Source organism: Mustela putorius, unplaced genomic scaffold (assembly GCF_011764305.1).
Source record: "Mustela putorius furo isolate JIRA1106 unplaced genomic scaffold, ASM1176430v1.1 tig00537227_pilon_pilon_pilon, whole genome shotgun sequence".
In the NCBI taxonomy this organism is placed as follows: Eukaryota; Metazoa; Chordata; class Mammalia; order Carnivora; family Mustelidae; genus Mustela; species Mustela putorius.
In genome coordinates, this window is record NW_025422368.1 from 17,010,555 (window position 1) to 17,023,859 (window position 13,305).

At 38.0% G+C, this 13,305-nt stretch overlaps 1 protein-coding gene across 1 annotated transcript in view; it reads right to left on the reverse strand.

The window, feature by feature from the left end:
- Window positions 1–4,442: 4,442 nt before the first annotated feature.
- Window positions 4,443–13,305, reverse strand: part of LOC106003695 (60S ribosomal protein L23a-like) — a 45,103-nt gene continuing 36,240 nt past the window's right edge. The window contains exon 2 of the mRNA XM_045073243.1: window positions 4,443–4,528. Coding sequence (XP_044929178.1) covers window positions 4,443–4,528 — 86 coding nt within the window. The remainder of the gene's footprint in view (window positions 4,529–13,305) is intronic.

The following is a 13,305-nucleotide window of genomic DNA, read 5'->3' on the forward strand; positions in this document are numbered from 1 at the left end:
TTTAAACAACAACAACAAAAAAGTAACCTCCAAATCTCAGTGGCTTACAACAAAAGTTTAGTTCTTACAAAGTCCTATGTGGTCTAGTGGCTCTTAAGTGTAGCCTGGTGGCTCTCCTCTACTACTGACTGGGAACCAGGATTCCTTCAAGCATATGGTCTCATTATCCCAGAATTCCTTCTTCCTGACCACATAGACAGGAGATAGAGTGAGGCAGAAATACCACTTAGTGAACCATCTTGTCCTGTGACACAAGTCACTTTGGATTACGTTCCATTCTCCAGAACAAATTACATGACCAACCTAATTGATTTTTGCTACAAATAGTTAATAATTAATTGTCTTTTATGTATTTTCCCTGCCTGTGCTCTGCAATATATCCTCTTCAGATTTGAGAACTTTTGTTCCAAGCTTCATTCTCTCCTTTTCTAATAACTTCAACTGTTGAATCATTTCCAATTTCCAGATTATTGAAAACATTTGGGTTGCCTTCATTTTCCCTTAAAATCATCTTCCTCTTTTTAATCCCAGCATTTTACAGTTTCACATTAAATGAATGTTCTATCTATACACTCTGACAGCCCAAAGCCTCTCTCATCATAACATTTAGATCACTCTCGAGCTACATTAAGGGCCCTCTCATAAAATTCAACCATTCTTACTCTGCTCTCATCCTACTCAATGTCTATTGCACTTTTCACAACTCCCTTTCCTAAGCGAATATTTTTGTTTTCTGGTTCTCCACTACTTCTTCTGGCATAATCCTTCCATAATACATTCCTTCTCAGTACTCTTAACTGTGGCCCAGTTCCTGCCCCTTTACTCTTCTCCCTTCATGGTACTATCATCTTAACTGATTTTTTTTAAAGTGTAATTAATAACAAAATAATTCAATATATTTCTATAACTATTCTCTTCTTGCTAGAGAGTTACAGTTCTGGAGTTAGAAAGATTGCACCTCCTAAACATAGAGTCAGGGATGTGTTGGAGGTGGAAGGGATATTTTGACTACAACTTTTCATTTTTCATCTTTCATTTTAAGGCAAGTCACAATATTCTGTGATTTGACCAAGGTCATTCCACTGCCAGCTCTCAGGAAAACTGAGACTAGAACCCCATTCCTCAATATCATATCCATTAAACTAGGCTGATCCCCTGATTTTTATTAATTCTTCTCTCTTTGTTTCCACTGATTTTTCAATAGACTTTGAATAAAATTCAGATAAAGATCTAAATCTTACGCAGAATAAAGGTATCTGAGTAAGGAACCAAATCAAAGTAAAGGCAAGTGTTGGTAATTATAAGACAATCGAATTGTTTATTTTTTTAAAAGATTTTATTTATTTATTTAATTGTCATAGAGAGAGAGAGCACAAGCAGGCAGAGTGGCAGGCAGAGTCAGATGGAGAAGCAGCCTCCCTGCTGAGAAAGGAACCTGATGTGGGACTCAATCTCAGGACACTGGAATCATGACCTGAGCCGAATGCAGCCGCTTAACGGACTGCGCCACCCAGGCATCCCCGAGTTGTTTATTTTTATTCTAGGGAGAAACTTCCATTTGTTTACCTCATTTAAAAATTTAATTTATGAGTTTTTGAAATTTTAGGAGTATGAAAGCTTGAAAAAACATTTTAATATTAAATGTCACCTTCTATAAGCAGGTTTAATCCTTTTTTTTAACATAAAAATAATTCTCCTGATATGTTGTGATGAATAACTTTCACTATCCTGAATGCCCCATTCTCTGACCCATCCCTTTTAATGTGCTGAGTTGTCTACCCTACGCAAGCAACTCAAAATATCATCACCTCTGCTCCACCTTCTCACCTGACAACACCCAGGCTCCAGAAAGCCTTCCCTGATCCTGAAACTAGATCTGACCTCCCAGATTCCATAACATCTTTGAGTAAGCTAAAGCACTACAAGAACAATTCAGTCTAAGATTAAAGCTCCAGTTAAGAGTTTCTATTCAGGGGCGCCTGGGTGGCTCAGTGGGTTAAAGCCCCTGCCTTCGGCTCGGGTCATGATCCCAGAGTCCTGGGATCGAGCCCCACATCAAGCCCCACATCGGGCTCTCTGTTCCGCAGGGAGCCTGCTCCCTCCTCTCTGCCCGCCTCTCTGCCTACCTGTGATCTCTATCTGTCAAATAAATAAATAAAATATTAAAAAAAAAAAAAGAGTTTCTGTTCAGAAAGCTATGGACAAAGCGTTCTTGGAATCATGTCTCTCTCAGGTTAGCAACATAGACATGGATGTTACATTCTTTTATATAGAAGTTGAGATGGAAGTTTCAGTCAAGATTCTAAAATAAAAGGGCAACTGGGTGGCTTAGTTCATTGAGTATCCAACTCTTGACTTCGGCTCAGGTCATGATCTTAGGGTCATGATCTCAGAATTGTGAGATGGAGCCCTGCATCAGGCTCCATGCTAGGGCAAAGTATGCTTGTGCCTTTCCATCCCCCTCTGCCCTTCCCCCTCTCTCACCACCCTGACTGGTGCTCTCTCTCTCTCTCCCAAATAAATAAAATATTTTTTTAAAAAAAGATTCTAAGGTAATAGATAATAAGTGCAAAACAAAACCAAAACACAGACCATTCTGCAGGAGATTTCTGGCCTCCTAGCCTCTCCTTCCTTCCTAAGTACCGGCTTGCCCCCCCGCAGGTGTCACAAACAGTAGCAGTGATTCAGTGGTAAAACAAAAAAGAAAGAAGCTTCCAGCCACACCCCTTTCACTAGTTATAGATGTCAAACCTATAGCATGACCTAGGTGATAAGAACTAGCATGGTCAGCTTTAAGCCATGGTGGGTCATATAGTAGCACTATGTTGTGGAGTCCACACTGACATAGAATTAATGGGCATGTTGCACAGTTTAAATGGAATGCATCAAGCAGAAAATTCTGGATTATACTATATTGTATGCATTCACTAAATTGAAGAAGATTTAAAATCTCTCCCTAAGTAATTTCCTAGAAATTAGTATTTAGCTCAGCATATATGGACTTGTGGTTTCTTGAGAAGTTAGAGTTTTTAGGAGCCTCTTGCAGCTATGGCAATGTCATGAGTTCTTTGGGACTTGCTTTTCTTCTCATTCATTAAAGTCTCTTTAGATAGTTTTGTCTAAACCCACACCTTTATTTACCATCAGGACCATGATGGCTCCCAAATGTGTATTTCCCAATTGAGACTCTTTCTTTGAGCTCCAGATGCATAATACATTCAAGTGTGTGCAATATATAAAGTCATACAGGGCTTATGCTTAGAAGAGCCACCCTTTAGTTTACTGTGTTGCTGCAGCCATGTTGAAATTATTAATCTTTTTTTAAATACAAGGGTCTCCATATTCATTTAGCACCAGGCCCTGAAAATTATGTAGCCAGACCTGCTCATAGCCTTCATTCCATCTCCACAAGGGTACCTAAATACACCGTAAATATCTCACAAGCTGATCTTATCTCCCTCAAATTTGAGCAAGATTTCCTCCTTCAGTGGTAGCAGCAACATCTATCTTGTTGAACTCCCAGCACCTCAGAGCCATCCTTGACCCCTGCCTCTACCTTACCTCTCATGTCATAAAGGCCTTTTGACTTTCTTCTAAATCCCTTTTTAATCTTCTGCCTTCTTTCCATTATTACTCCTTCCACCCTCATCCACGCTGCCATCCTTTCTCAGCTATAATATTACAAATGTTTCATAGCTAGCTTGCCTTCATCTGCCCAAATCCTTTGTAATCCCTGCTCCTTGTAGTATCAAGAATGGTTATTTTAACACAGATCTCACCGTGTAAACATATACACTATCAAACACACACACTTTCGCAATGCCTAAACCCTTTCAAAGCCTTCCCATTACTCTTAGATTACATTGGACCCCATGGTCTTGTCCCTTGCTACCAGTATTTTTTAATTGTTTACTTAATAACCATTCTCCTCTTTCTCCAACCCCACCCACATCCCAAATGTCGTGATTATAAAAACTATATTTTGTTTTATCACTTATGCCAGGACAAGAATGACACAAAGTAAATATTCACTGCAAATCTGATTAATAAATGCATGATTTAAAAATGCAAGGAAGAAAAAGAAAGGAGGCAAGGAAAACTAGACAGAAGGAGGAGTATATAAAAGGAAGGATAAAGGAAAGGAGAACCGGAGGGAGGGAGGGAAGAAAGGAAGGGAGAGAGGGAGGGGAGAAGGAAATGGAAGGGAGGGAGGAAGGAAAGAAAAGCAACTTATCGGGCCGGGAAAGTCCCCGCCATTACAAGATGGCACTTGGCTCACTGCCAGCAAAATACGCTGCAAGTAAACAACGAACTTTCTGGTGAAGCCTGCCTAAAGGAGGACATAGTCATTGGCTGTTTCAAATTTAATCAGCATAGTAACAAGACTCTCATTGGCTCTCCCCATTGCTTGGCCCCTTATTGGTCACCCTGCCGCATATAAGCTAAGGAAGTTGACGAAATAAACGGAATGAAGCACTAACACGATACCAGGCTTCTTGTCGTCCTTGCGGGTCGAGGGTGACCGCAACTGGTGGCAGATATACGAAGGCTTATGTTAAATCTTTATCTTAATTTATCAGATGTTCTGGGGATTTTTTTTTCTAACATGGAACTTATAATTAAACAGATACAAACCTACTAGTACGTGTTCTTTTCCACAGAAAACGCAGAAATATCCTGAAGAGTTTTATATCAGATATAGAAAAAAATGATTTTGAGTGCTTTTAGAGATGAAAATACTGCAGACTAGCTAAGAGTCTATACCATTGGTGACAAACTCAAATGTCTCCATGGGCCAATCACCTAACATAAATGATCAAAAGCAACCAAATGTCAAAGAATCAGATGTAATGGCTTTTGCTAGCTGAAAAGCACATACCCCATTAAAGGAGGCAACCACTACTCTGTACTAACCAACAGCTGCTCAATGGGAAAATAGGTCCAGTAGTACCTGGTGTTGCTACTCTGTCAAGAGAATCTGGAATTCTGATAATGAGTATCAGGCTTCTCTATTAAAATAATATGCAATCCAAACAAAGCACTTTGTTTGCAGTATGGAGCCTTCTGGTTTATAGGATCTAGTAATAGTTGTTATGAATGTATTCAAAGTCATCAGAACCTCCATATCATACTAAATAGTCTCATCACTTCCTTGTGAGATTAAATTATAAGGAGTTAAGTAAGTTTGGATTTGTAGGTTGGACATACGATCAAGAATCAGCAAGAAGGAAAGAATGTTCTATGAAATGTTTAAATGAGACCCAACTACCTGGAATTGTGAAGTACAGCTTGGAAAATCTGACACACGTGGACCACATTTGTGAAAGTGATTTAAAAGATTGAAGTTTACTGAGATTTGAGGGCTTCATTAGCTAATGAAAACTAAAAATGACAGAGATGCTGAGTAAAAGTACCACAGGTATACCTCATTATCTTGACAATGAACACATGAAAGGAAAGATATCAGTGGGCAGTGATAAACCAGTTCATCAATTCCAACAAAGGGAATTGGCAGTTTCCCTGTGCCTGAATCAATGTAGGGCTCAGCTTGGAAACAGGATTCTCTGATCTACTCCAAGTATGGAAATGTTGACCATGATTTTTAGTACCCAGATATCTGTCTCCTGTCACTTCATAGTCTCCAGCAGGGGCAAGGATAGTTGTATACTGGACATAGTTGTGACAGAAATATATTTAGCGGCAATCTGAATCTCAAGTATTTTAACCCTAATTTTAGAAGTAGAAACCCTAAAGGAGACAAAAATTAAATCTCAGAATGAATGTATTGGCTCCCAGGCATGCCAGTAGAAACTGATTGGTATAACCATATTAAGCCTAGTAATACCTTCAGATGAAACAGAAAAATCTCATTCATCTCAGAGAAGAAAAGGATATTGGACTGTGAATGGAAAGAGACCCTACGAGGCAAAATAGTATGCTGTATACTTCTCTATGGAGCACTACAGAGATTTTTGCTAAGGGAAAAATATAATGAGATGGTGAATTGTATGCAATAGAATTTCAGAAGGTTTGGGGTGCCTGCTTCAAACAAGGACAGCAAGTGATGAAACATGATTGCCAGCGAGCTATTGAATGGAAAAGAAAAGTTATCAGGGGCATGGGGAGAATAAGGAAAGGAAGAGAGGCAAAAGCAGCAAAATAGTGAGAAGGCTTCAGAGGGACAGAGGAAAAAACATTTAGCAGCTGCCCTGAGTGGAAAACTCTGGGCAGAGTAAGCAATATCTGAAGATGTTTTTAGTAAGACTTTTAAGTGCTAAGCTATATAAAATTACTATCTTGCTACTGTGAACAGATTGGCCATAAATGTCTATGCTGTTCTTTAACTTTTTAACTTTATGTAAAGACTTTTTAAGACTAAAATTGTTATGATGGTGTTGAGTTGGGGGAGGTGAAGTGGCAGGCAGGTGAGGAGGCAGACCAAGCACCCCATTTATAATCAGAGTACATTTGAGAGGCTATTTAGGATCAACATTTACTTAAATAGCAAACTTCAAAGTGAAATCTCCAATTCATCTATGGTAATACTATAATTTAAAATACATATTTTGGGAAGTGTATGAAGAGGAGGATCAAAATCTGTGAAAGCTTGGAGATATTCCCTCCCAGCGCACATCAGGCGAGATTTCTCTGTAGCAGCATGCAATGCTGTGTGTGTCATTATAAACTACCCAGGGCAACATTGCCCACAAGCACTGGAAATACTTACCAAGGAGGGACTTTTATGTCTACTTATTTAGAGAGGCACCCACTTTGCAAGAAGTCTCAGTTCGTGAACTAACAAAGTTTGATGTGTTTGTTCAGTGCTGCTGGGTATAATTGATTTTAGATTAGCCTGATTAAAGCAAGTCTAATTTTCAAAGTGCTGTTATATCAAAATTCCCTGTTGAAAAGAATACTTGCAAGGAGCATCTGACAGTTTTGGCTTAATTACTTTCCTGAAAGTTTCCCTGAAGTTGAAGAAACGAACAGAGAATATTCAAGCTTATGAATGAATGTTTTAATATTCTGACCCATGTGACAATGGGGAAAGCTTGATATCAAATGATAATTACAAAATGTGTTTTCTTCTTTTCCTATTACTAAGTAGAAACAAAATATAGATTACTACTGTTACTTAGGGAAAGAATTTGAACCCCTTGATCTGATTATAGACAACTATGTGGGGGACAAAAATGATAAGGGTGATGGTTTAGGAAGAAAATTACTTTTGAAATGAGTATTTCACAATAATTATTATTGTTAGGATAGTTGCATCATGCAACTTGGCTACTGTGGTCTTCTAAAGGAGACACACTGCTAATTCCAGACTCCTTTATTTACAGGTTGATTCATTGTCTGTTTTTTAGAGTCTAATGTATCAATTATTAGTACCACTTTGACACAGTAAATGGAATCATAAAAGCTTGAAAGAGTTAAAACATCACATGAAAGTTTATAAAATACAACCCAAAAATACCTCAGGAACTAAAACATGCTCAACTATGGCTGCACATTAGATCAGCTGAGGAGTTTTACACTTGATCTTAGCCAAAAGGCCAAGAAGTGTTGAAAAGTGCTTTAAGACAAAGCATACGAATGCCCTAGGCCCTCTCCCCAGAGTCTGGGGTCTGGGGTTGGCATCCACATTATTTTATATAAGCTCACCAAAGGAGTCTGATATACAACCACATTTGGAAGCCACTGAATCAAGAAATAATTACTATTTTGAAAATCAGTGAACAATCAACAACTGGCATTTATTATGAATTTTAATATATTAAATGTGATTCAAAAGATTAACTCAACACCAGAGGATGTTCACCTAGTAACCAACAGCTCTCAGAAGGAATAATAACAAAATATGTAAGTTCTACCAGTTCCATAATCTAGAACTCTGCATAAAACTACCCAGATGTTCCAAAATTGAGAATTGCTATTTTACATGACACATGAATATAAGAAAATGCATCATTATTTCAGCTTATCAGTTATTCATATCAAACTATGAAAAAGTACCTCAACCATCATTATAAAATGACATTTTCATATATACAGGCATACCTCAAAGATATTGTGAATTCCGTTCCAGACCACTGCAATAAAGCAAATATCACAATAAAGTGAATCAAATTAATTTGTGGTGATTGAGGTACTTTTAAATGAATCTTTTTATTTTCCATTATACATAAAAGTTATATTTACACTAGTATGTAATCTATTAAGTGTACAATTGCATTACATCTTAAAAAATGTACACACCTTAATTAAAAAGTACTCTATTGCTAAAAATGCCAACCATCATCTGAGCTTTCAGCAAATCACAAACACTTTGCTAGTGGAAGGTGTTACCTCAAAATTGATGGCTACTAACTACTCAGGGTGGTGATTGCTGGAGGTTGGAATGTCTATGGCAGTTTCTTAAAAATAAAGCCTTTCATATTGATTAGCTCTCCCTTCCACGAATGATTTCTCTGTGGCATACTATGCTATTTCATAATTTTATACCCACAGAACTTCTTTCAAAATTGGAATCATTCCTCTCAAACCCTGCCACTGCTATATTAACAAAGTTTATGTAATATTCTAAATCCTTTGTTGTCATTTCAGCAATTTTTACATCTTCACCAGGACTAGTTTCCATCTCAAAAAACCACTTTCTCTGCTCACCTATAAGAAGCAACTTCTCTTCTGTTAAAAGTTTTATCATGAGATTGCGGCAATTTAGTCACATCTTCAAGCTCCACTTCTAAATTCTAGTTCTCTTGCTATTTCCACCACATCTGCACTTCCTCCCCTAAAGTCTTGAACCCCTCAAAGTCATCCCTGAGAGTTGCAGTCAACTTGTTCCAAGTTCCTATTAATGCTGATATTTTTTACCTCTTCCCATGAGGTCATCATCATAAATGTTAACATTTGTGTGAATGTTAACATCACAAATATTAATGGCACTTAGAATGGTGAATCCTTTCCAGAAGGCTTTCAATTTACTTTGCCCAGATCCACCAGAGGAATCACTACCTATGACAGCTATAGCCTTACACAATGTATCTTTTAGATAACACTTGAAATTCAAAGTTACTCCTTGATTCATGGACTATAGGATGGATATTATGTCAGCAGGCATGAAAACAACATTAATCTCTTTGCGTATCTCCATTTAAGTCTTTGAGTGGCCAGGTGGATGGTCAATGAGCAGTAATATTTTTAAAGGAATCCTCTTTTTCTAACCAGTTGATCTCAACAGTAGGCTTAAAATATTTAGTAAACTGTGTTGTAAATAGATGTGCTGTTTACAACACAGGCTTTGTTCTCCATTGATTGAGCACAGACAGAGTAGATTAGCATAATTCTTTTGGGTCCTAGAATTTGGGGAATGGTCAATGAGCATTCAATGGCTTCAACTTAAAGTCAACAGCTGCATTAGCTTCTAACAAGAGACTCAACCTGTCCTTTGAAGACTTGAAGCCAGTGTCTTCCCTCTAGCAATGAACGTCCTAGATGGCATCTTTCAATGTAAGGCTGATTCATCAACATTGAAAATATGTTTAGTGTAGCCACATTTATTAATGATCTTAGCTAGATCTTCTGGATAACTTGCCATAGCTTTCTGTATCAGCACTTGGTGGCTTCACCTTGTACTTTTATATTATGGAGGCAGCTTCTTTCCTTAAACTTCTTGAACCAAACTCTGCTAGCTTCACACTTTTCTTCTGTAGCTTCTTCACCTCTATTTTGTTGTCTTGATTTAGTCATATTTCTCATCTTTTAATGAGTAATTGGGCTGGTTGTTGTTTAGATTCCCATATAGCTCTAATTCTACATTTTAATATAAATATAGCTATATTATAGATACATTGTAAAAATATATATATATTGGTTAGGGAATAGTGTTGGAGAGAGTGGAAAAATCTCACAGGAAAAAGAAAATGTGACACCTAGCCTGAAGAGCTTTTGTAACCCAGTACACACAGGCATATTTATTAAGGCCTAATGGGAATTTTCTTTTTTTTTTTTTTTCAAAGATTTTATTTACTCGACAGAGAGAGATCACAAGTAGGCAGAGGCAGGCAGAGAGAGAGAGAGGAGGAAGCAGGCTCCCTGCTGAGCAGAGAGCCCGATGCGGGACTCGATCCCAGGACCCTGAGATCATGACCTGAGCCGAAGGCAGCAGCCCAACCCACTGAGCCACCCAGGCGCCCCCTAATGGGAATTTTCAATGACTGAGTACACAGCTATAAAGTTTCACATTCTTGTCCTTTGAATCATTGATCTGACTAAAATAACTTGCATTCTCTATATTTTAATTTACACCTATTTTATAAATTTGTGTTACTCAGAAAGCATACACAATTGCATATTGAAATCTGGGAAAAACAGAGTCAATTGATTTTACTTTATATTTTTCAATGTAGTACATTCCTAGTATGCATATGTTTAAATAATTCAGAGCAGTTTTGCTTTGGATGTAATCAAAACAACATAAAACTTCTCAGCAGTAGATGAACTGGAAGAACTGGCTGTGTTAGACCTCTGGGAGAGATCAGTGTTTTATTTTGTCATGTTTGGTATGCAGCTTCATTTTGATTTTTATTACATTAGGCTTTTCCTTTTCACTTCTTTTACTCCAGCTCCTTTGTGAATGTAATATTACAGAAGCTTTAAAAATAGCATATTGAACAAAGGAAAAGGAATAAGACACCACTGTGGAATGGTGATTTGGCTGTAAAAGTCTTCTTTGAGCCAGAAGATTGGTTTATGATTAACTTTATTCGGATTTAATCATTTAATGTTGCATGATTTCAATTAAAAAATTTTTCTCTCTTTCAAAGGATACTGTTAATTTATAAGATACTTAAGAATTGCCAGTGAGATTGAGGACAAAAGCATATAGGATATTTCAATGTGTCTGTCCATCCTCGGACATGGATTGAGCTATGGAAGCCCAGACTGTTATTTATGCAGGGTACAGAAAGCGATTAAACATCATCCTGGACAACCATGCAGACTCTGGAGTCATTATAGTTTCAGTAAGGATGCTTCAATAAGGAGTGGGGGACAGAGAAGGCCACTGGGGAATGTGAGCATTCCTTCTGCACTTTTATAATCAGATACCTAGGAAATCCTCTAAGATGGGTACATTTATGCAGTAACTTTGGTGTGTCAAAGCACTGTACCACAGACCCTATTGTTATCTAATCCTTTCAATGGGCCATTGAGACCTTCCAGAGTTCTCTCTGTAACCGAAATTGTCCCCAAGTCTTACGTGTCTGAGGGTACAAATGAGGTTCTGTTAACACTAACACCCAAACTGCAATGGCACTTAGTCTTCCCTGTGCCACAGCCACCCTAACAGGCTCTCCTTATGGGTGTCTCATGTGGCTTGACAACAAGTCTACTTCCATTCCTCCACTCCAATTCCCACATTGATGGGACCAGCATCAGTTCTTTTGGGAATGTTCTTTCCAAGCTTTCCTGCCAGGCAGAATTACCCTGGGTTGGCACCTACCTTTGGATCCCTCAGCACAAATCTGAATTTGGGATCAGTAGTACCATGCAGTGCTGTAAGAGGATTATAGGAATTCAGGATAAAGGATGTCTTTATACCTATCTCTGTGCAGCACTTCACCTAGACCTAAAGTTGCACCACTGTACCATTATTATGCACACACACACAACTCCCACCTCACTAATTATTGCTTCATCAACTCCTGTTCTTCACTCCTCTTTACACTGGGGCTCAAGACAAATCCCCAGTTCATGTGAAGAAACAGAGAGACCATGTCCCTTCATTCCCTTCATATTCTCCATCCTTTCCTTCTTTCAGGTATCATAGCACACTACTCCCCATTCATCCCTCTTTCTTAAGAAACACTTACCCATATCAGCTCATGACAGTAGACATTTAAAGGGATCATGTACCATCCATTCCACACACAGATGGCCAGTCTTATGAACCCATTTGGAATTATTTGGAGAAACTAGCTAAAAGTCCCTGCGTGGCACCTGAAACACAGGGCAGTAGGATTCCAAAGGTTGTGTATTTCAAATATTATACTGCTTCCCAACCCACAGGCCTAGACCTTGCCTTGTTTCTGACTCAGTGTACTTTAGAAAACTAGTCACCAAACACCATTCCCAATACCTAACATAATGAATTTGAGGGAAAGAAAAATAAGAAGTATAGAGAGTATATTCTAAATTTTCCTACTTAAAAATTTCATGTTATGGGACAACTGGATATCTCCGTCAGTTAAGCATCTGCCTTCAGCTCACGTCACGATCCCAGTTTCCTGGGATCAAGTTCCACATCAGGCTCCTTGCTCTGTAGGGAGCTTGCTTCACCCTCTGCCTGCTCTGGCCACTCTCCCTACTTCCCTGCTGTGGCTCTCTCTCTTTCTCTCTCTGACAAATAAATAAAATCTTTAAAAAAAAAAAAAGTTTATGTTATTTGAAAGATAATCATATGCAGGGGTATTAAAAGGCATAATGCCAAAACAATGGTACCCAAAGAAAATTGAATCTGTTAGCGGAAGCTTCCCGTTTTCATGACATTTCGAAGGAAGTAGTTTATTTTCAGATGTATGATTATTTTTTAATGTTTTTAATTGTACCTTTTATGTGGTACTGAATAATTCATGTTAATCTGCACATTTCCGTTTTCTAGAATTCCTGAGCTTGCCTCCCAAGTTCCATAAAGAACACTGTGGGCCACCCTGATCTCTGCCCAAAGCTGTGATCAGTGCTCTACTCTGAAGCTCGTGATTCAGATTCCAAATGCATTTGTGGTAGAGAGGCCAACCATAGCTGTAACTTCCTTCTCTTCATTCCTTGGGAAATGTTTGCATTGCAACTGTCACTCTTCCTCCCACTGTGCTTAATGTCCCTGACAAAACATTAAGGCACCAGAAATCCCACTGTTTAATCATAATACAGATTGTAATATTTTATTGATACTTTTAACTTTTTAAAGCGTTTTGCTCACACAATCATATTTTATGCTGATAACAATCTTTTCAGAGGGATGAAACTAAAGTCACTAGCTAACTTATACATGTGACAGAGAAGAAATTGTTGAGAGGTATGCCCAGGATTATCCACTTTGTGGGTATCTTAACTCATTCATTGGAGTGTGTTGACTTTAACACATATGATCAGAAGCCTTGATGTAATGACCCTGGTTATGTTTTGATAATTTTGAAAAGCCATTAACATTAATAAAACGTTGAAAATGAATTTTTATTCATTCAGTTTTACATTCATTCATTAAAAATATTTATAAATACCTATTCATGTCTATGGATATAG